General features: G+C 33.9%; 1 protein-coding gene across 1 annotated transcript; it reads left to right on the top strand.

Moving 5' to 3' along the window:
• Positions 1-414: 414 nt before the first annotated feature.
• Positions 415-17,706, top strand: LOC108204602 (5'-3' exoribonuclease 4). The gene is made up of 22 exons (XM_017374125.2): positions 415-788; positions 954-1,056; positions 1,138-1,214; positions 1,309-1,500; positions 1,645-1,764; positions 2,326-2,388; positions 2,473-2,604; positions 2,728-2,892; positions 3,805-3,882; positions 7,176-7,262; positions 7,756-7,836; positions 8,572-8,667; positions 10,542-10,612; positions 11,080-11,208; positions 11,344-11,420; positions 11,544-11,584; positions 11,699-11,773; positions 15,661-15,812; positions 15,915-16,019; positions 16,096-16,171; positions 16,304-16,386; positions 16,457-17,706. Exons 1-22 carry the CDS (start codon positions 582-584, stop codon positions 17,067-17,069), a joined length of 2,823 nt encoding a protein of 940 aa, XP_017229614.1. The 5' UTR covers positions 415-581; the 3' UTR covers positions 17,070-17,706.
• The last annotated feature ends 3,805 nt before the right edge of the window (positions 17,707-21,511 follow it).

Here is a 21,511-nt window from a genome sequence, read left to right as displayed (position 1 = left end):
AAATTCGATTAATCCTTATATATATATACTTAATCGAAATATATATGATAAATTATTAAAATTAAAATAATATATTACTTTAAATATGAATAATTATAGAGTTTATGAATATAGTAAATATATTAGTTACTAAATAGCTAATAGTAATAACTAAATATTAGATCATATTTTAATATTAAAATGAATCGGATTTTCACTCCGATCAATCCTTCCGATAAATTCCCAATTTCTGATTAATCCCTAAATCGATAAATCGATAACTCAACCGATTAGATTCGATTCTCGATTTCTCTCAAGTTAGGTAAAACTTAAAACTGTGTTGAAAAGGGCAAGCTAATCAATTTTTTAAACCAGATTAACCGGAGCAAGGTGCATGTATTAATTGTATCTGCAGAGACTATATTTTAACTGAATATACAAACAGTATATTTGTTCAACTGCGTTTAAATCTGGGTCAGCTCTTGAAAATCTCTGTTGTGAAGAATTTCCCTAAAAAGTATAGCAAATACGAGCGAGAATAAATATCTTCAATTTGTAAACCCTAGCCTGATTTACAAGCCTTCAATTGGAGATTGGATTAGATGGGAGTTCCAGCGTTTTATAGGTGGCTTGCGGATCGATATCCACTTTCAATTGTTGATGTTGTTGAAGAAGAGGCCAGAGAGGACGAGAATGGCGTGCTTATACCTGTTGATTCGTGTAAACCTAATCCAAACAACATGGAATTTGATAACCTCTACTTGGATATGAACGGGATTATTCATCCTTGCTTTCATCCCGAGGGGAAGGTATGATCTCTCTCTCTCTCTCTCCCCCTCCCTTCCACCCCTCTCTTTCCCACTCCCTCCCCCCTCTCTCTAGGAATGATAGAGATGTATTTAATTTCAGTAAGTTTTAGCTTTATAATTGAATTCTGCTACATTATAATGATGTGTTGTATATAAAATTTGTAGACTGCTCCTGCAACTTATGATGATGTATTCAAGTCAATATTTGATTATATTGACCACTTATTCTCATTGGTTCGCCCTAGACAACTTCTTTATATGGCAATTGGTAAGTTTAAGTATTTTTATTCCTAAGAGTAAGTTAGCACAACTCAGCTTTCACAATTGTATAATGATCACACAATTATAGATGGGGTGGCTCCGAGGGCTAAAATGAATCAGCAAAGGTCTCGACGTTTCAGAGCTTCTAAAGATGCTGCTGAGGCAGTAAGTATATCATTTCTCCTTCCCTTGTTTGGCCAGTCGGCACATAAGAGAAACTATGAAGCATCTTTTTTTTGTTTCATTTTGTAATTTCTAGGAAGCCGAGGAGGAGAGGTTGAGAAACGAATTTGAGGCTGAGGGGGCTAATCTTACTCCTAAACAAAAGTTTGAAACATCAGATACCAATGTCATCACACCTGGAACTCAGTTCATGGCTGTTCTTTCCGTAGCACTTCAGTATTATATACAGTCTAGATTAAACCATAATCCTGGCTGGCAATATACAAAGGTGAAAATTCTTTGGCCATAGTTCCTGATGGATTGACATTCCTTCATTGGGGAGTAATTCTTGCTGGGTCTTTCTTTCTCGTCAATAAATATATTTCAGGAACTTTGTCTCTCTTAATATATTTACGGGCCCCGATTATTGAAGGTTATTCTTTCTGATTCAAATGTCCCCGGGGAGGGAGAGCACAAGATAATGTCCTACATTCGGTTACAGCGGAATCAGCCTGGTTTTAATCCCAACACTCGCCATTGTCTGTATGGATTGGTATGCAATTTTTGTCAACTATTAAGTTTTTTCATTAGTATCTCTCTCTCTATATGTGTGTTAGTGTGTGTCTTAGTGTCTATATATGTGTTTGTGTGTGTGTGTGTGTGTGTATAAGTTATATGGAGTCTTTAAGTTGAAGTCTTGGAGTTCCATTCTTCAGAATTGGATAAAATATAATCTGATGGTTTCAATTTAAAATTTTCTTTTATTCTACAATATTTTTAAATATCCGACAACCAACATAATTGTTGTAATTAACAAGTAGAACAATTACTTTTATAAATCGTAGGACACTGTGTTCTAATTAATAGGCATATCAATGATCTTAATGATTGTTAAAGTTGAAGACTGTTAATGATTAATTGATAATGATGTTAAAAATTACTTACAAAATGTGTTAAATTATATATAAATTTTGGTAATCAAAGATATTATTTATGAATAAATTAAAATTTTATGACTGGTACTCCAAGACTCCAGCTTAAGTGTGGATTCCATAGAACCCAACTCTCAATGTTTTGATTTTTGAGACCCACACTTCATTGGTGTTGTGATCAGGACGCGGACCTAATCATGTTATCTCTAGCCACACATGAAGTTCACTTTTCAATTCTAAGGGAGGTCAGTAAATAAGAATTTCTGATAGTATTGATGCACATACAGACAAGTAGCTTAACATATAAAGTATTTGTTCTGTGTGTACAGGTGATTACTCTTCCTGGGCAACAGGAGAAGTGTTTTTTATGCAGTCAAGTTGGTCATCTTGCTGCTGACTGCCGTGGTGCTCCTAATAAGTACCTTCTAGACAGTATTCCTATCCACAAGAAGAAATATCAGGTTGGATATGATTGTCATTATGATACGTAATGCTTGAGATTATTTGTTGATTATACCTTATCCATCTTGTTTCATATATACATGGCATGATCCCATATTGCAATTTATAATCTTTCTTTGCAGTTCTTGAACATATGGACTTTGCGAGAGTATTTGCAATATGATCTCCAGATTTCCAACCATCCATCTGAAATTGATTTTGAAAGATTGATTGATGATTTCGTGTTTCTTTGTTTTTTTGTTGGCAACGACTTCCTTCCTCACATGCCTACACTTGAAATACGAGAGGTATGTGATCTTCTAGAGAATATATGATACTGAGCAAGAATACAACCCTCTCTCTTTCACTGTTGACATTAAAATTTAAAGCTGCAAGTAATATTATATTAATATCTTTATTTCATAGTTAGAGCAATAAACCCTTTTTTTCCTACGAGAATGTGAGATACCCGGCTATCTGTCTAGAGCCTCCCTTCAATTCTTTGTGCATATATGTTAATCCATCTATAAGTCTATACCACCCATATGTAGTCGGATAACTTGGTGATTTTTTGATATTAGTTGAAATTAAGCTCTTGAGTAGGTTTGGCTTGCAAACTCATTAAGTGGGAAACTGCAGTAAGCATAAAATATCATATTTATTTCTGTGTTAAATATAGTTTTGTACATGCAGTCTTTTAATCATTGATAATATTGATGATTAAAACAAAATAAGAGAATGGAGACAGGTGTGACAGAATTAAAACTACTTTTGAGTTTATAATTGGTATATCAGGTTTCTGCAGTAAATTTAAATTTGAATCATGAAGATCTAAATGGTGATTTAAAATATATGGATGTCTTTCCGTGAATGAACAAACTGTGGCAGGGCAATAGTCAATAGATATCCTATATTGCCCTTATTGCAGTCTTAGTGTATTTCTGCTGTATTACCTGAACCAGAGACAAACAATCAACTGGAAACTCTCTTAAATCTGTTCTGGCACTGTTCATCCACATGCCCTGTATATATGATTTTTTTTTTTTTTTTTGTGATTTAGTAATTGTTAATATTGAGGACCATATAAATTAGTGACCTCTTTATATAGTGATTGTGATAATGCTGCTGATTGCCTTGAGACATTTTATTTAATTAACTGTAACATTTTTTCATTTTAACCTTTGCTCATAGTCCATACACAAATGTTTTATTGATTCCAGGGTGCTATAAATCTGCTTATGTTTGTCTATAGAAGGGAATTTACAGCAATGGGTGGTTATCTCACTGATGCCGGTGAGGTATATTTCCAATTTTTTAGTGTTCTTATCTTCTGTTCCATTGATGCACCAATTCTGATTTCATGATTTGCTATTCTCATCGTTAAGTGACCAAGCTCGATGGATGGTATTCTGGTGAATGATTTAAATATAGCTGTAATTGCATGATGTCCTGATTCCTGTCCATCAGATGTGTGTTCTCCAATATTAAAATAGTTACACTAATGGATTTTTTTTAACCGTAAAAAGCTTCATAGACATGTTAATATATTGTTGTAAAGTAGATTTACAGGTTGTCGCTTAAAACCCGAGATTTTCTTTAGGCTACAATCATGAACATAAGATTACAAGATTATTAGTTCCGTGATTAAGATATTAAATATCATTATATTCCCTTCTATTGTTTAATATAATTCAGGGGAGATGCAGTAGTAATGTTTGTGCTCCGAAATTTATTTGAGAAGTTGTTACTAGGATGGGATTAATGTCTTGCGGAAAGTCTTGTGTTCCAAGAAAAAGCAGATAATGAATTTTTGATTCTTTAAATGTAGGAGCTGCTAGTGATTGTATTCTCTAGATGTTTGTGTAGATGGAGATCAACCAACTGGCAATATAAGCTTAAATTATACTCTTTATGTCCCTCTCATTTCTTTACACTTTTTTTACATTGCTCGACACGCATTTTAAGACGCATATAAAACATAGTCTCATAACTTATTTTTTGTATAAAAATTTAGATAGTAAATATCTATTCAGAAGAAAAAAAAATTCAAAATAATTTATCAAACTATATTTTATGAGAGCATTAGAATGCGTGCGGAGCCCCCGTCTTCAATGTAAACAATTGAGGGGGACGGAGGGAGTAATGATTTTGCTTATTTGATGGTTGATGATTTATCAATTTTTTGCTATCAAGTGGGTTATGGTTTATGCTTAGAGCCTGTTTGTTCCGGCTAGCCGGGACTTAAAGTTGTTTCCAACTTTAAGCTGAAAAATGTTTGTTTGTGTAATAAGTCAGAAGCCGACTTAAAGTCAGATTAAGCCAGAAACTGACTTAAAGCCAAAAGTTAGTTTGAGGTACTTTTTTCAGCGAATTAATTTTTTTTGATAAAATTACTCATAAATCATAAATTACCTATAAATCACATTTATTTCTATTATATATTTTTAATAACTCATAAGTCATTAATAAGTTAAAATTACCCAAATAGATATCTTATGCTCCGAGCTTATTACACGAGTCACGTTAGTCATATACTCATATTAAGTCATAAGTCATAGGCTCTGCCAAACGGGCTCCTCGTAATATGGTGGTTGAGGTTTTGTGCTCTTGGACAAAAGTGAAAATGCCCGAAAGTTAGCTGGCAAGTGATTAAAAGCAGTTTTACCTTTGGGGGTAGAGAGAACCGAGAATAGAAGAAAAGTCTGCTTTCATGTATTTAAGTATTGTTACTACCACTTTTTAGAGGACGAAGCATTCCCGGGTTTGTGTTTCTTTTGTTGATTTTGATGGTTAAGTTTACACTCTAGTCGATGTTAAGGAGTCTTTTGTATTGGCGTGGTGTTAAGAACCAGTTCATCTAAAACCTTAAGGTGTAAGCCCAAGAGGCACTATAATGGATTATGAAAATTGTTGTTTATTTTAGCTTATTATTGTCTTACACGATTAGATTAGGTGGTGGTTGTAACTAGATATACCGTAAAATTGTTATAAAAGGCTTAAAAATAGTATTGTTGAAAGATTAAAAAATAGTTATCACATCATGGTATTGGTATCAATCAAAATTCTGAAAAACACAGTGTGTATGTGTGTGTGTGTGGGAGAGAGAGAGGGAGATTTTTGTGGAAATTATTGAAAAAAGTTTTTCCCTTCTAAACGTGGTCAATTCAGTGAACTCATTCATTTTCTAATGAACCCTAGATCATTCACATTTTTCTAGTAGATGGATACATTCACTTTCTTGAAACTTATGAAGTACAACAACACAAATCCTTTCACAGAAGTAAAATCAACTGTTCCAAAGTCCCTTAATCAGCTGACAAGCAAGTACAGCCCAGTGCCCATAAGAGAAATGTACGAGTCGGTTTCATTAGAGCATCCATATGTGCTTGATACCAAGATGTTGGGATCATAGTCTTTTAAAAGAGATTGATGGGAGAAAAATCGAAGTCGATGTTCACCTGAGATCCCCAATCCCGATTGAGTTATGTTGTAAGAACTGTGATCAATCTTGTGGTTTGGGTAGGATGACCTTTTGTAATATTACATTCAGTTGCTTGAAAAAAATATCAAACAAAATGTCCCTGAACTTCCTCAAAATCCGAGATCCACCTTGAGACATGGGAATCGGTTTTGGCTACCTTACGCTGGGAGGAACCTTACACTCAAAAATGTTGAATGGATCCATCAACCGAAAATTGAGCATTCACTTGTTGAAAAACAACATATGAGAAATTAGGATGTATAAAAAAAGATAGGAAAAGATGCCACCATTGATTTAAAGACTTGTATTGGTAATATATCTCTTGTGGTACAACGAATGCTTTGTATGGAACAATGGCTATATGTGGAACAACAAAGGTCGGTCTAATGTTTTTGTCATGGGCCCATCACAAACCTCCTAAGAGAGAGCCAAAACATAAGTTTGTCTCTACCTCGAAGCAATATACTATAAGAAAATATTTGGGATTATTATAATTGACTCAAACTTAAAGGCTTTTAGAAACTTGTGGAGATTGTTCATTAATCCAACGCACACTGTTTTTGCTTGGCATAGTTAGCAATATAGGATTGGTGCAAGGTACTTAAAAAAGGAATTGACGTAGGACCTCATGTTCTAGAGTATCATTGATCGTGGAGTTTTGGGTCCGAACTCTAGAATTTGTAATGTAATTAGTTTTAAAGTTTTCGATATTTAGTCTTACATTCACATTAAAATTTTCATCATTTATTTTAAGCTTATAAGTACTTGTTTGTTTTTGGAATCATGCATAATATATGAATATTTGTAAGCTCCATATCTGAGTTTCTCAGATGTGTTGGTAATTACCAGGTGTTCCTGATTGCGATAATATTGTCGAACTTTAGTCTCACATCAGTTTAGTCACAACTTTCTTAAGTGAGATAGTTTGTTGATGTTTTTGTTACATAACAAATACAATAAGAAGTGAAAGCTTGGCATTTCAAACTTTTTGACCATCATAAAAGGTTTTTCTACATGTTCAGCTAGTGATATAGACTATGTTCGGTTCATAGTTGTCCTGTCCTCACTGAGATGCTTTAAGCCAACTTTAATATCTAGCAATTATTTCAGGTTTTGCTTGATAGAGTTGAACACTTCATTCAGGCAGTTGCCGTTTACGAAGATCAAATCTTTCAAAAGCGGGCTCGTCTGCAGAAGGTATTTCTGCAAACACCCAATAGTATATATATTCGTATATTTATATTGATCTAGTTACTTACGATGTGCAATCATTTGTTACAATTCAAGAAACTATATTCTAAATGTTTGGACTGCTCTATACAAAGTTTCTGCACCTTCATCATTATTGTTCAATTTGCTAAACATGTTTCTGCTGCTTCATTTTTATGATGAACATATGATAACTTCAACAAACTGAAATCCTTCACTTTGATGTCTTTGTATAAAGCCCGGGAGTGCAAGTCCATTACCAATAATCAGCATGTGCCTTAATTTGTGAAAGCTTGTGTACTTTTTATGGCTTTTACAGTCCATTAGGAACTGAAATATTTCCTGTTACTAAATTTGTCATAATCACAAAATCGCCTAAATATATGTAGTTTTTTCAGTTTTAATAGTATGTATGATGTGAATGTGAATATGGTTGCATGAGATGAATTTCTTTCTCCTGATATTGTTATTGTGTATTCAGGCACAAGAGAACAACGAAGAGATGCGAAATAAAGCAAGGAAAGAGGTTAAAGATGTAACACAAGCTGTTGCTGTTGACAAGGTTTGTCTTTTTATATTCTGTTTCAAAGTTTTGTTAGAATTTTGAGACAACAGTTTTATTGTGGATTTTTTAGCTTTCTTAGAATTTTGAGATACCGGTTTTTTATGTGGATTTTTTCGTCCACTAAATTTCTTATTCTACTAGATATCAGTTGTGGCCTTGGTTTCCTTTGGTATATTATGTTTATGATCGAAGGCTTCAAACACTTCTGTTGTTTTTGTGTTCCTGCTTCCAAGGTAACAAATTAGGAGGCGGTGACCTTGTGATTGGCAGAATATATAGGTTTATGTCCCTATGTGTATACAATGTTCATACTGTTATGAGTCGTTAAAATAGAAAATGTATCTTCTATTATTCTTACAAGGTATATTGTGCTGAATATAATATATTATCCATTTAAGGCCTCCTCCTGGCACCTCTAAGGTTAGGGGAAGTTGGTTACTTGACATGTTATCATAGCTCAGTTTGGTGAGAGGTCTTGGGTTCATACTGTTCAAAGTAAATTGTTCGTCTAATCTGTTATTGTCTATTTTCTGATTGTTCACTCGTACCAGTGAGGGGGAGTGTGAATATAACATCTGAATAAAATAAAGCCTGCTCCTACCACCCAAAATATTTGGGAGTGTTGATTGCTTAATGACTCATAATATTCAAAAAAGTCTTGCAACAATCGAAATGTTCTATTAATGAATGTAATTTGTGGTTTTGTCTTGATTTTTAATATCTGCCTTTCAGGTGAAATTAGGGGAACCTGGTTATAAAGAGAGGTATTACTGCGAGAAATTTGAGTTATCAGATATGAACCAAATTGATGAAATCAAAAGAGATGTTGTAAGTCCTGCCAAATCTTGATTTACATGATATTTCATGTTAAGATTGCCTTTATATTTTTTCTGAGGCCTTGGATATTGATTTATCTATTGTCTTGATGTAAGTGACGCACTGTTATCGCAAAATGGGGTGAGCTCAAGTATTTGCAAATTTAGTTATATATATATATTTGAATGAACATCTGTGTTTGGTGTAAAATGAAGACAGTCTGTTTACTGGGCCTCAAGAGAATTGTGTGCATTAGGCTTCTGACCTGGATACGTGTTACCGAAATCCATATATGTAGAATTAGGTTTGCCTCGTATTGCAAGATGAAAATAATGTCCAATAGGAACCAAATATGGACACATTGACTGGAAATCCTTCGGATTATCTTTTATTAATCTTCTTTTAAGTGATTAAAAGGTCCACCAAAGAGATGCAGCTCTAATTTTGTTTTGTCTTTTATTCATTAATACTTCACCCCCCTCAGACCTGCATTGTTTTGCAAAGTGTACTAGACATTGCCAAAGGAATCTGAACTCAATTTTTTTTAGGCTGATCCAAACTTCCCCATTAAATTGGATGCAAATATTATTCAAATTAAAAGATGGCTACAGTAATTCTTTCTCCTATGCACTTGATCTAGTATCAGTGCTAAGTGCTAACCACACTCTTCAAACATTGCCAGCAAGTTTGCCATCTTCTCTATTGCAAAATTCCCTTAGTAAAGCCTTGAGAAAACTGCCACAACCATCTGTTTTCATCTTTGAGTCTCAAATACATGATTTAAATCCAGATTTTGAATGGCAAAGCACTTCCCAAAGAGATCTTACCTCTACCAGAATTACATTTTCTACTCTGGCTTCAAAAAGAACATGCAGTGTGAACTGTGAACCTATTAAGATAAACCCAAACAGCTTCCTTTTTCTCCCAATGCAAAAGGTACACCAAGTTAATTATGACTTTTTCTTCCGAAGCTATCTTCCACTAAAGAATTTTACAGCCAGTACTTTTGTCAAAAAGTACTATGAGAATGTTGCTACATGCTATAGACTTGCTAGTAAAACATCCAATATTTAGAGTTGATATTATATATATTCTCTAGTTCTGTAATATACATGGAGTTGCATGTATTTTCTTTCAGAATGTGTTTTTTACAAGTCCAATTTCTGGTATTAAAGCACTTAGGTTGTGTTCACTTGGATGGAATGGAATGGAGGGAGATTGGAATGAATTTTATACTCTAACATGGTGTTGGTTAGAGAAAATGTCTATAACTTTCATTCCTTCGATTATTCCATTGCTACTATTTTACCAAGAATTATAACCCACATGTTTTGGAAGTAATGCTCATTCCATTTCTACATCATGTTTCCTTACAATCTTTATCACAAGAAATTTAAACTCATTCATATTTAGTCACTATTATCTCATCCTTTCTTCTTTCTCCATGAAACTTCTATATAGTTTTTCATTCCATTCTCCCCTCATTACATTCTATCCAAGTGAACACAGTCTTAGTAGGCCTACAGTGGGACCTCTTAGACACAATGTATGTTATGTAACTAGCCCTACAAGGTATGCTTGGTTTACTTGCATTGCATGTTGTCTTTAAGCTTTCTCATCAATGGAGATATGCAACTGTAAGCCACACCTTCTTTGACACTGGTCCTGCCAGATGTGCATCTCACTCTAGGATTTTCATGAAGTACATTTAGTCAAAACTGTTGGTAGATTTTTTGACTTTAGTTTCTTACTTGTTCACCATCTTTTTTTTGATTTTTTTAGTTCTTTGCAATCATCTTTGCGAATGGACCATCAATTGTGTAGTGGGTGCACAAACTTAATGAATATTGAGGTGACTGCTCAAATTATGTGTAATGTTGATGCAGGTTTTGCATTATGTGGAAGGTTTGTGCTGGGTTTGCCGGTATTACTACCAGGGTGTCTGCTCGTGGCAATGGTAGGTATTGTTTACTAGCTTGAAATTTTAATTGTTCGTTTTAGCAAAATACATAGTGTCTATGTTTTGCCGCCTTATAAGAAATATTAATTTAATAAAATTATGTTGCTCATAAACAAGATTCGTATCTAATAAAATACCTATATATACCTATACCTATATTATATGTGGGTGTGTGTGTATTTTTTTTCTTTTTTCTTGTAAGAACAAACATTGCGTTGTGCTGGAAAATGATATATTATTAGATATGGGTTTTCTAAACAAACATTCAAGGACTGGCGTTGGTTCTAACATTTGTTTTAGACCCAGTCACCCAAGTTCTAATTTAATAGAGAAGGCCTGTTGGTAAGTGGAAAGAAAGGGGGGGAGGGGGGGGGGATACTATATTGCTCATGTACTTCCATATACATTTTTCATTTTATATTTGCTTAAACGAAGATTTCAGATCTCTCTTCTGGTTTGATCAGGTTTTATCCGTATCATTATGCTCCTTTTGCTTCCGATCTTAAAGATCTAGCTGATTTGGAGATTTTGTTCTTTCCTGGAGAGCCTTTTAAACCTTTCGATCAACTCATGGGAACCTTACCAGCTGCAAGGTCAATTATACTTTCCCGAAACATAAATATTATAGTCATTATATTTATACTTTTCCATATGGGTGATATTTTTAAAGTCGCCTTGTAATATTCGTAGCTATATGTACTTATACTATTAAGCTTTCTATTCTACAGTTCTGGTGCTCTACCTGAAAAATTCAGGAATTTAATGACAGATCCATCATCGCCTATTCACGAGTTTTATCCTTCTGGTAATAGTTCATTTACAATGTTTAAGCTTTTTTTAACCCCTCCTAAACTTTTGATATTCTGTATCTAGGCAACCTATTAATATATACAACTGAAATGTATTCTGGTTTTTTTACTTTTGTTAGATTTTGCAATTGACATGAATGGGAAGCGGTTTGCTTGGCAGGTTTTTACTCTATAATCAGACACATACTAATACTATTTTGCATGGATGGTATAATGCATTTATTTATTTCTTTCCTTAATTTGAAGTTGCCTTGAAACTGTCCTGTGAATTCAGGGTATTGCCAAATTGCCATTTATTGATGAGAAGAAACTGATTGCCGAAACAAGGAAGCTTGAGGACACTTTAACGGTATGGATGAGCTTATTTTTGTCTTATATATATTTTGCAATATGTATTTTCTGAACATTACCAGAATAGGGTCGCGCTCAAGAGAGAACCAGTCCTTAAAATAGAACCATAGAACCACTAAAGTTCTACTGCAGAACCCTAAATTTTAAATAGATTTTTAGGATCTAAATCTAAATACATGTTTTTTTCATATTTTTTCATCGTTGTGTGTGTTCAAAAATAATTTTAAAATATAATAATAGATATTGACATTTTTTGCATGTGAAGTTCTGCTGCAGAACCCTAACTAATACTTAAGTTCTGCTGCAGAACCCTGGCCTTATAAGGTAAGGATTCTATGGTTCTCTCTCTAATGGTTCTCTCTTGAACATGACCCTACCAGAATATGTTTACATTGTTTCTACTTTCTGCTGGATTTATATCTCAAGGATATTTTTAAGTTCAAGGGTATCATTTTTAGATAGCTTTATGTTTATTCATTTATCTCATAAAGGTAATATTCAAAGAGTAATTATCTATTCTACCTATAATGCGTGTTCTTCTATTTTTTTATCAGGTAAATTTGTATTCTTTTTTTTCCTACTCATCTGATTTCTTTATGCACAGGATGTTTCATATGATGGTTATGTAGTTAATCTGGCACACTTAAAGTAACTTTTAACAGTTAAATTAGCCACTGCATTGTCAGATCTTGAGATTTAGGAAAAACATATGATATATATGTGTAAAAACCCAAAATAAAAACCTTCACTCGTAGTTTAAGTATGGTTTTGGTTCAAGTATGCTTGTTGGTTTTTTGTTTTTTGTTTGTTATTTGATTTTTTCAACAATTGAACCTCGAGTGAAGCTGGATGAGTTGATAAGTAAAATAACCCTAAGCAGAACCGACCATCTATCTCGGTTCTTTTCACATTCCTTGTGAAGTTTTTAAAATACCCTTAGCCCAAGCTAAAAATCCAATGTGTGTTAAACTGTTCAACAACTACCAGTGGGCAGAGGCCGATGTGTATTGGTTTTATTTTATGCGCTTATAAAGGCAATCAAACTTAAACAACTAACTGGTGTCCTCATTGATAAAATGATTAATATATGCTATATTTTTGGAAGGTTTAATTAACTGTGATTGATCATATATTTTAGTTATATAGTTAAATGTTTTAATAAGATTATTAGGAATATGTTAACATTCTAGTAGTAATAATAAATTTATTTATTTTCTCTTATCTAGGAATTTTCTGATTTTCGAGTTTTAGGGCTTAGGAATATACAAGTACAGTACTAGAATAGTAAAAGGATTTGTTTTCTTAGATCTAGGATTTTATCTCTTTACCTTTAAGTATTCTCCAACTCCTTGACTTTGCACTTCCTTTGACTTGTTTCTTTCTGTTTCCTACTTCTTCGGATCCCTGCTAATATTTTAGAAAACAAATAAACATTACGAAACAAACAAATAATAGGTATTTATATATATATATAAATTATGCACCTATCATTATTTTGTTAATGTATCCCTTGAATCTTTGCTAGTATGGAAAACATGCTATTTTTTTTGGATAAGAATTCTCCTGTTCTTATTATAACCTGGCTATAATTTTTGATAAAATAGCATTCCAGCGGTGCACATTTTAGAATATTGCAATGTGTAGGACTCACATTCTGCACTTGCTAGAGTAAGGAGATAAATAATATTTCTTAACTGTTATGTAGTTGAATAAATTCTAGATAAATTGTTTTTCTAGTTACTGTTATGAGAGCGAGGATGAGAGATATCTGATCATTACCAGCTAGACACTGGCCAACTATGTGGTTTAAATAATTCACTTGGCGGTAAGATTTATTTACGTTGAAAAGCGTTTTCATTATTTAAACCATCCATTTACGTATAGTGACCAAGCTTTTCTGCTTCATGTTATTCAGTCTTACTATGATTTGCGTCTGATTTTTAAGTTAGCCAGGCATAAAATGGTACCAACTTTTTTTTTTCTTTTGCACATAGATGCATAGTCATGTAAGAGAGATTTATGCTTCTAATCTGAAGTGGCGTCTATGAAATAGTTGACTCTTGAACTTTTCATATGTCACGCAGATAGTCATCCTCTTGTATGTTATCTAGCCGCATACTGGTGTGACTCAATTTAAACCCTTTTGTGTTGTTTGTAATCTAAAGTAAGTAGGATATCGTTCTACGCCGAGGATCAAGGGCTCACTTTTCTTTAATTTAGCTGATATAAGAAGATAAGAAAGTGGTTTGATTTTGATTTTTTTTTCTATATTATAACTAATTTATATACTAATCTAATAGATTATTTTCAAAACAATGGATTACATGTGTTGGAAAGCATGAAGATCCACCACTAAATCTATGACACAACTCTGAATTTTTTTGATGTCAAGAAGGATACTTATAGAGAACTTTTCATGGACATCATAGAAAAAACAAGCTCTGCTATTCGCATAACCCCAAGGACCGCATATAAAGGTTAACACGAATTACACGCTAATAGTATTAATCTCATCGACTGCATAGAAAGATTAATCGACTTTGCCGAGATAACAATCACATGACATATTGGGATGACCTCATACCTTAGTTAATTCAAGCATTGACTTATATATAAGCACAATCAAAACACATCCTCGTAACTCAAAATTGTATAGTTGTCATAAGGTTTAGGGCTTTAAAACAACCCTCCAACAATAGAGGTTTAGCGCACCATAGTTATAAAAGAACAAATAAGAATCATCAAGAGATGAAGATACAATACAAAGTGTAGAGGTAGAAAAGTTACCCTATGTTGTTGATCTTGCAATCTCCAAGCACAAGTTCCTTCTCCTCTGCTTGGCTTCTCTTCGTGGTGGCTCTCTCCCCAATAATACATATCTAATATTCTCTTTCTAGCATTACCTAATACAAGAGTATATTATTTCTGATAGGAATATACAAGGAAATTCCAAAAATGAACAGGTTTTCAAAAAGTCAAAATTCGCAGTTGACTTTATCCCCTGTTCGTGGGCTGTTTCAGTTGGCTTTTTATATCCAGACCCATCTAGAATAAGAGAAAATTTAATTATCTTCGCGTGGGATATTAAATCTTCCAAATTTGACTTCTAGAACTCCAGTCTCCAGATATGGCCCAAACAATAATTCTTGCGAGGGTGGCCAATAAATCCGAATTTTCTTCCAATTTGCATCAAATCATTTCCAATTTAGAATTCCTCGCCTCCTAAAATAAAACATTAAAATCTAATTAATGAATATCCAATTAAGTGCAAATCATAACTAATATGAGAATAAATATCATCTAAAATATATAAATATATACTCTATCACATACTGAAATGCACGATGCTAACAGTTAAACTTTTCTTCCTGTTTCGAATATCTTTCTTGATTACTAATCACTCAAGACTGATATGTTAAACCAATTTCTGTGGACTGTTAACACTTAACAGTGATTCCAGAGATCTTGTAATATGAAATTGATGGATTAGTTTGAATTTTAAATGTAGTAGACCTTATACTGTTTTCAGATTTTATATAGTTTGTCATATTGAAATTCTTTGTTTTTGACTTTGCCTAGATAGTTTCTTGTCAATTTGTGAATATAAAATTTCCAAGGAGTACACATCTCCGTTCTTTGAAATTAGATTTGGATCAATGTTCTGCGATGTATTGTTTGATGAAAGTATTGCAAATTTTTTAATTATATGCCATTTTAATGATAGCAATAAAGCAAAAGAGAAAAAATACTGTCCTCTTCAAGTTTGTACTCCAGTGCTTTAACTGTTTGAGTTGCATTTTGTTAATTATAAATCATTACTGATCATCCCGAGTCAGTTAACTGCTGTGGTTACTCTAAACTGCTTAACTTAAAATTTTAATGCAGGAGGAGGAGCATATGCGAAACAGGGTTATGTATGATCTGCTGTACGTTAATCCTTATCATGCATTGTCTCCCTATATAGTCTCATACTATAACTTCGTTAACCAGATGCCCGTTAACCAAAGAGTTCCCTGGCCAATTGATCCAAATGCAAGGTTAGTGTCCTACTTTTTGTGTGATGGTTTTCCTGGCGAAAAAACTTGAAAATTTGTTATACTTATAAATTAACTGAACTTTTATTTGTGGCAATATTGTAGTGGCGGAATGAATGGATTTATGTTTTTGTGTGAGAGGAATGGATTTAGAATTGTAGTTACTTCTCCTGTTCGTGGACTGCCGGACATTAATGATAACCATGTTCTGTAAGTTCCAGGATTGTGGTTACTGGAACAAAGACTAAGTTTTCTTGTTTCTGACTATTATATTTTTCCTTGGCAGAAATGTGTCGTTTTTGAACCCAGTACCTCATCAACACCTTCCATTTCCTCCTAAAGGGGTAGCTATGCCTGGAAGGGTATGTGAAACACATCTTTCCAAGATTTATATTTGGTGATCTTTGTAAATTAAGTGACGTATTCGATAATTTGTACTTTTATGTGGGAACTTCTCATGAGTTCATGATTATCCTATAAATTATTTTCTGCAGATTCTGAAATCATTCGACATAAAGCCGTTGCCTGTGCTATGGCATGATGATAATAGTGGTCGGCGCCAACAAAATCGAGATAGGTAATTACCGACAGTGGCTTTTGAACTCTCTCTATACATAACTTCCTTACATGTAGCCATCTTATTACAGGCCACAAGTGCCGGGGTCCATATCTGGCCCTCAGCTGGGAGAAGCAGCCCATCGCCTGCTAAAAAATTCACTGAATATCAAATCTAGTCCAACATCATCTGGATATTCTGGACAAATGTTGCATAGAAATCACCCAAATAATAATGCAACATACAGACCAAGAGCAGTTGGTCCATTGGGATATGACCCAAGATTTTCAAAGGATCCTGTCTACTATCATACACCTGAAGGAATAGTTAGAAGCCCCAAGCCCAGCTATGCCTCAAATGGGTACCAAGGGAACAAGCAGAATTTCAAGGCACAAGAGAGGTTCTCATATCAAGAACAGTACTTGAACATCGGAAATGGAATGTCTAATTTGACGATAGATGGTGGTGCTAGAAGTCAACAAAATGCAGTGATGCCAATGCGAATGCCTAATCCAGGTCAATCACCAAATGTGCGACAACAATTTATGCAAAATGTTGGACCACCTCCATCCCCACCAAGTAGGTGGATTGCTCGATCAACAGTTGGAACTACTAGTATGAAACAAGATAAGCAGATAAAGCAGGTCTATCAGATAAAGAGTCGGACATCTCAGAACATGTCAGATTCAGGATTGCAGCAGTAATATTCGGATTTGGAAGGGTGTTTGATCCTTGGTACCCCCTCCTAATTTGTAAGTTGTGATGTCTTCCTGATGGTGCCAACAATTGTCATCTGGTGCCAAGTCAATACTAGTGAGAGAGTGGTCCTCTGTTGAGTAGACACCCCTTAGAGTACCTGTTGTACATTTAGTTTCAGAAATTTGTAGGAATATATGGGTAAGGTTTTTTCTCTACCTTTCAGTAGATTTATTCATTTTAAAAGCTTCTGAAAGTGATGATGCAAATGTGGTACTAGTCTTCTTCCCTGTATCTCGCTGTCATCCCAAAGATTATAATTTTATTGATGATCAATGAAGTACAATGAGAAACATGATCTCCGAACAGGCCATCTTACATAATAACATATCCAACAGACTGTCAAATCTGAGCCTTTCCAGTCAGCATCCCTTGGCAGATTGCGTATAAGAGATGGCTGGTGTACTGAGATTTTGATGGCTTTTTAATTATCGTGTTTAGGGTTTCCTTTTGATAAGCTCTGTGTCATATCTAGCATGAGTGTGTTACTTTATATGCGTTTCTTTTTAGAAAAATTGAATATACAGTTATCAAATGTGTATCCTATTACTGCATGAAATGAGCATGGCAATATTTTTATTTTTATTGTCATAAGACTTTCACGTTAGTGTATTCTAGTGAAATACAATATCGAAAGTATCGGAAGAGATTCTTTCATACATGAAAATCTTTAATCTAATCTAACTGGAGGGCATATGTCGAAATGCCCACAATAAATTAGATAAAAATTTTGATGTCCTGAAAAAAAACACTTGAAAGAAAAACAAAATTTACGGAACTAAGAAGAAAGAAAACTTTTAATCAAAAAAGTCTATCGACTAATCAAAGGTCATGCCATCTCTGGAAATGTAGTGAATAAAACTTTAATAACTGATAAGAAAACTTAGATAAACTCAGAAAATCGGCAGGAAAGAAGAAAATAAAGGAGAGAAAAAAAGAGGAAAGAAAAAAAATAATTAGACACAAAAGATTATGTCCGGCACCGAAATAAAGTCATCAAAATGAAACAATTGTCAATAAACGACAAAACAAAATCGCGATATACGATTAAAAAATCATCAACTATAGCACTCCCTCGAAAGGAACACAACAACCAAAACTACAGATTTAACAAGTCTAAAACACAACTAGCAATATAAAGTCTTACATATATCTAGTTATAAACGAATCACAAAATTCGATTATGAAATATATAACCAATAACGAAGGAAATATATGACAAATACATTTAAAAGCACTAAGACAAAAGGTTTCGAACTCATACCATTGTGGGGTCAATTTATACGATCCTTACAATATAAATATATGTACACACCGGGTATGTCTAAAATTGAATCGCAGTCGCCTAACTCGTCATTGACTCATCCCAAATAATTTTGTCACCGAATCAAAATCTTGAAAATCGAGTAGGTCTAACATCTGTGAACAGATTCGGGTCGGGAGTATTATTGAAAAAATAAGAACAAATCAAAAGAAATCAACTAATTCAGAGCTTTTCATCGTTGAAAATCGATGAAATCTCCAGCGGTGGTTAGAGAATATCATAGTTGAATATATTAACTTACAAGAAATTAAAGGTTAGTAGCTATAGTTTAACAACAAATGTCGATGTCTGAAAAAGAATAGTTACGCGTTAGTTTTAACTCTCAAGTGTCAACAATTAAGAAATGATCATTTGTTACCGGCACATATTATATCTAATTTTTGAAATAAGTCGTCACCGTGAACTACCAATCACCCGTTTAGACCATGAAATTAGGGTGTTGGTCTAATATACCACTTTTACGAAATTGAATGTCTCGAATATCATATCTTAAAAACAAAAGTTCAAAATATCAATCATTAACTCCACATCGGCAAATGTTTTAATAGTTTAGCCAAAACATTACATCGTTCCTCATATGACACATTTTATTTTTAAAAATCAAGCAAAATACAACATCATGACACGTTTAAGGCTTGGAACGTATATTGTGTTCCGTTTTGGACTCAAAACGCAACGTCACGTGACGTTAGAAACATTAGCTGGCCCAAAATTTCTTTAATATAAAATGATTTAGCATTCGAAATCAAAATGCTCCATAATATAGCATTTTATCCTTTAAACACACTCTAAGTTTCATCTATTACACCAAATGATGCTTTATCCACCATTTGGCTCTACATGTGACACGAAGTCATGTTTCGCATGATGTTCCACAACCCCGCCCCAAACATAGTAGCTATCTAAAGATATCTACAATTAAAAAAACTAAGTACCAACAAACTAACAAACAAAAAGGTACAAACAAAAATGACCAATATCAATAACAAAAATTAAAATATCAACAACTAAAAAGTCATAAAATATAAAAACCTAGTAAATAAATGAATCTCAAAATAATAATCGTCTTATATTACAGTTGCCAAAATATCACAAGTCTTTATAGAATATTCGTCAAATAATAAAAATCATAACAATTCTTCTAAACGACAATATGACACCAATATGACACGAAGTATCCGGATCACAAAACGGGGCGACGTCCCACGTTCTTTGTTTCTATGAGCTCGAATATCTAATCATAAACCTTGGACACATTTTTCAACTTATAACTCTCGCCAACAGACAAATCATACTTCATTTTGACATGAGAACAACATTTAATCAAATAGAAGCAAAAGGATGTGAAAGTTTTGCAACTTTCAACATATACAAGTGGACTCTTAAAGATCGATAGTCTGTGTATTATCTCCTTTTAGTCCAACCTTTCTTGTAACTGCTTGACACAACCGAGTGCCTCGATCAAACAACATCACACTATGTCCACTTGCTTGTTTTATAACCCAGCTCAAAATATTGTTGGCATATGTGGTGAAGATTTGACCTTTGAAAGTTTGTGATGCAATCTCAACACGCATCAAAATATTCAACCGTCTTATGAAAAAGCACTTTAGTTGGAGAAGTAACCAGAAGCTTCTTAGGATGAAAAATTGCTTTGTTCCAACTTTCTGCATGGTTTGTAATCATGATAGCAAAACGTCTATACTCATCATATACTAATGACCACTTCAGTAGAGGCTTATTCTCAAACAGTTTAGTTGCCCTCGGCTCTCGTGTCAAAAACTCCTCCCATAATAGATAGAGTTTCTTGGGATGCACCTACAAATCCAACTCAACAAGCTTTCTTGTGTTTAGAAGCAAAATCTGTAGCAAGATGCCTCACACAGAAACAGTGTTGGTCTTGTGACTCACACCATCCAACATAAATATATAAAATAATATATTTATATAAATTAAAATAATGAAAATAATATATTTAATTAGTTCAAATTAAAATATTTATATAAAATATTTCGTCACATAAATATAATATGGTATTATATTATTGATTATAATTTATGTTATTAACTATACTATATATTCATTTATTATACTAGTTTTCTTTTTTAAGTGCGGGTTTGTACAAGTGAAATTAGTTGAATTATTTTTTTAAGTAATGGCTTTTCGCTCATCACAAGGGCTAACAGCAAATGTGTGAGTTTGTCCAAATGAAACTATGAATTATTTTTCCTAGCAATGGTTTTCGCCCCTCACAAGGGCTAACACTATATGAGTTGAATTATTTTTCTTGTGCTTAGTTTTTTCGCCTCTTTTAAAATTTTACAAAGTTTACCACGTGAGTTGTAGAAAACGGACTGTTATGGATTGAGTTGTTAACAACACTCATCGCCCTCGCACGGGGCGATTTTTAATTTTCTTCTGTCTTCGTTCTTTACTAGGGCGATGACCCCCCATGTTTTTCACAATTGCCAACTAGTTGTCTTCACCCGACTCCCTATTTTGGGTGCCCTGAATTGTCCAAAAACATTTAGGGCACTCAATTTGGTCTAAAAAAAGGTCGGAGTGGTTAGAAAATGGAAGGAACCCACTACTTTCCTCTACTATCTCCATTTTATACATTAGAAATTAATGGGTCCCATCACTTTACCCACTTTCTTCCTTTTTTCCCACTACTTTACACACATTTCTTAACCTCCGCGCACAACACATTTGTAAAGAAATGGACGGGACGAAGGGAGTAGAAAATGGGCTGCTATGTAAAAGGGGTTGCATGAGGATGCCTGTTAGGGGTTACCCCCAGCTCAGGATTCCATGGTGTCGATCCAGGGTTACACTTGACATGGCTTCATCCAGGGCTTCAACTGTTAGGGATGGCAGACGGGGCTGCAGCTGGTAGGGCTTCCTCCGCCTGGTCAGAAGCCTGACGGAATCCTACTGAGACTTTTCTCCCTTTTTTTCAGGTGGACGAATTGGAGATGGACTTGGAGTATTCTAGCTATCTTTTATCCACGAATTGGAGGATAAATATCTTCATTTTGAAGATAATTCATATATATATATACATAT

Source organism: Daucus carota, chromosome 1 (assembly GCF_001625215.2).
Source record: "Daucus carota subsp. sativus chromosome 1, DH1 v3.0, whole genome shotgun sequence".
Lineage (NCBI taxonomy): Eukaryota > Viridiplantae > Streptophyta > Magnoliopsida > Apiales > Apiaceae > Daucus > Daucus carota.
Note: the sequence above shows the minus strand (reverse complement) of the source record. Positions and strands in the feature narration are given on the sequence as shown.

Bases quoted from the DNA above. Each gene is read 5' to 3' on its own strand.
- LOC108204602 (XM_017374125.2), top strand. From the start codon at position 582: ATGGGAGTTCCAGCGTTTTATAGGTGGCTTGCGGATCGATATCCACTT. The intron at 1,765-2,325 runs GTATGCAATTTT...TGTTGTGATCAG, and splicing joins GCCATTGTCTGTATGGATTG to GACGCGGACCTAATCATGTT. The intron at 2,605-2,727 runs GTTGGATATGAT...CTTTCTTTGCAG, and splicing joins TCCACAAGAAGAAATATCAG to TTCTTGAACATATGGACTTT.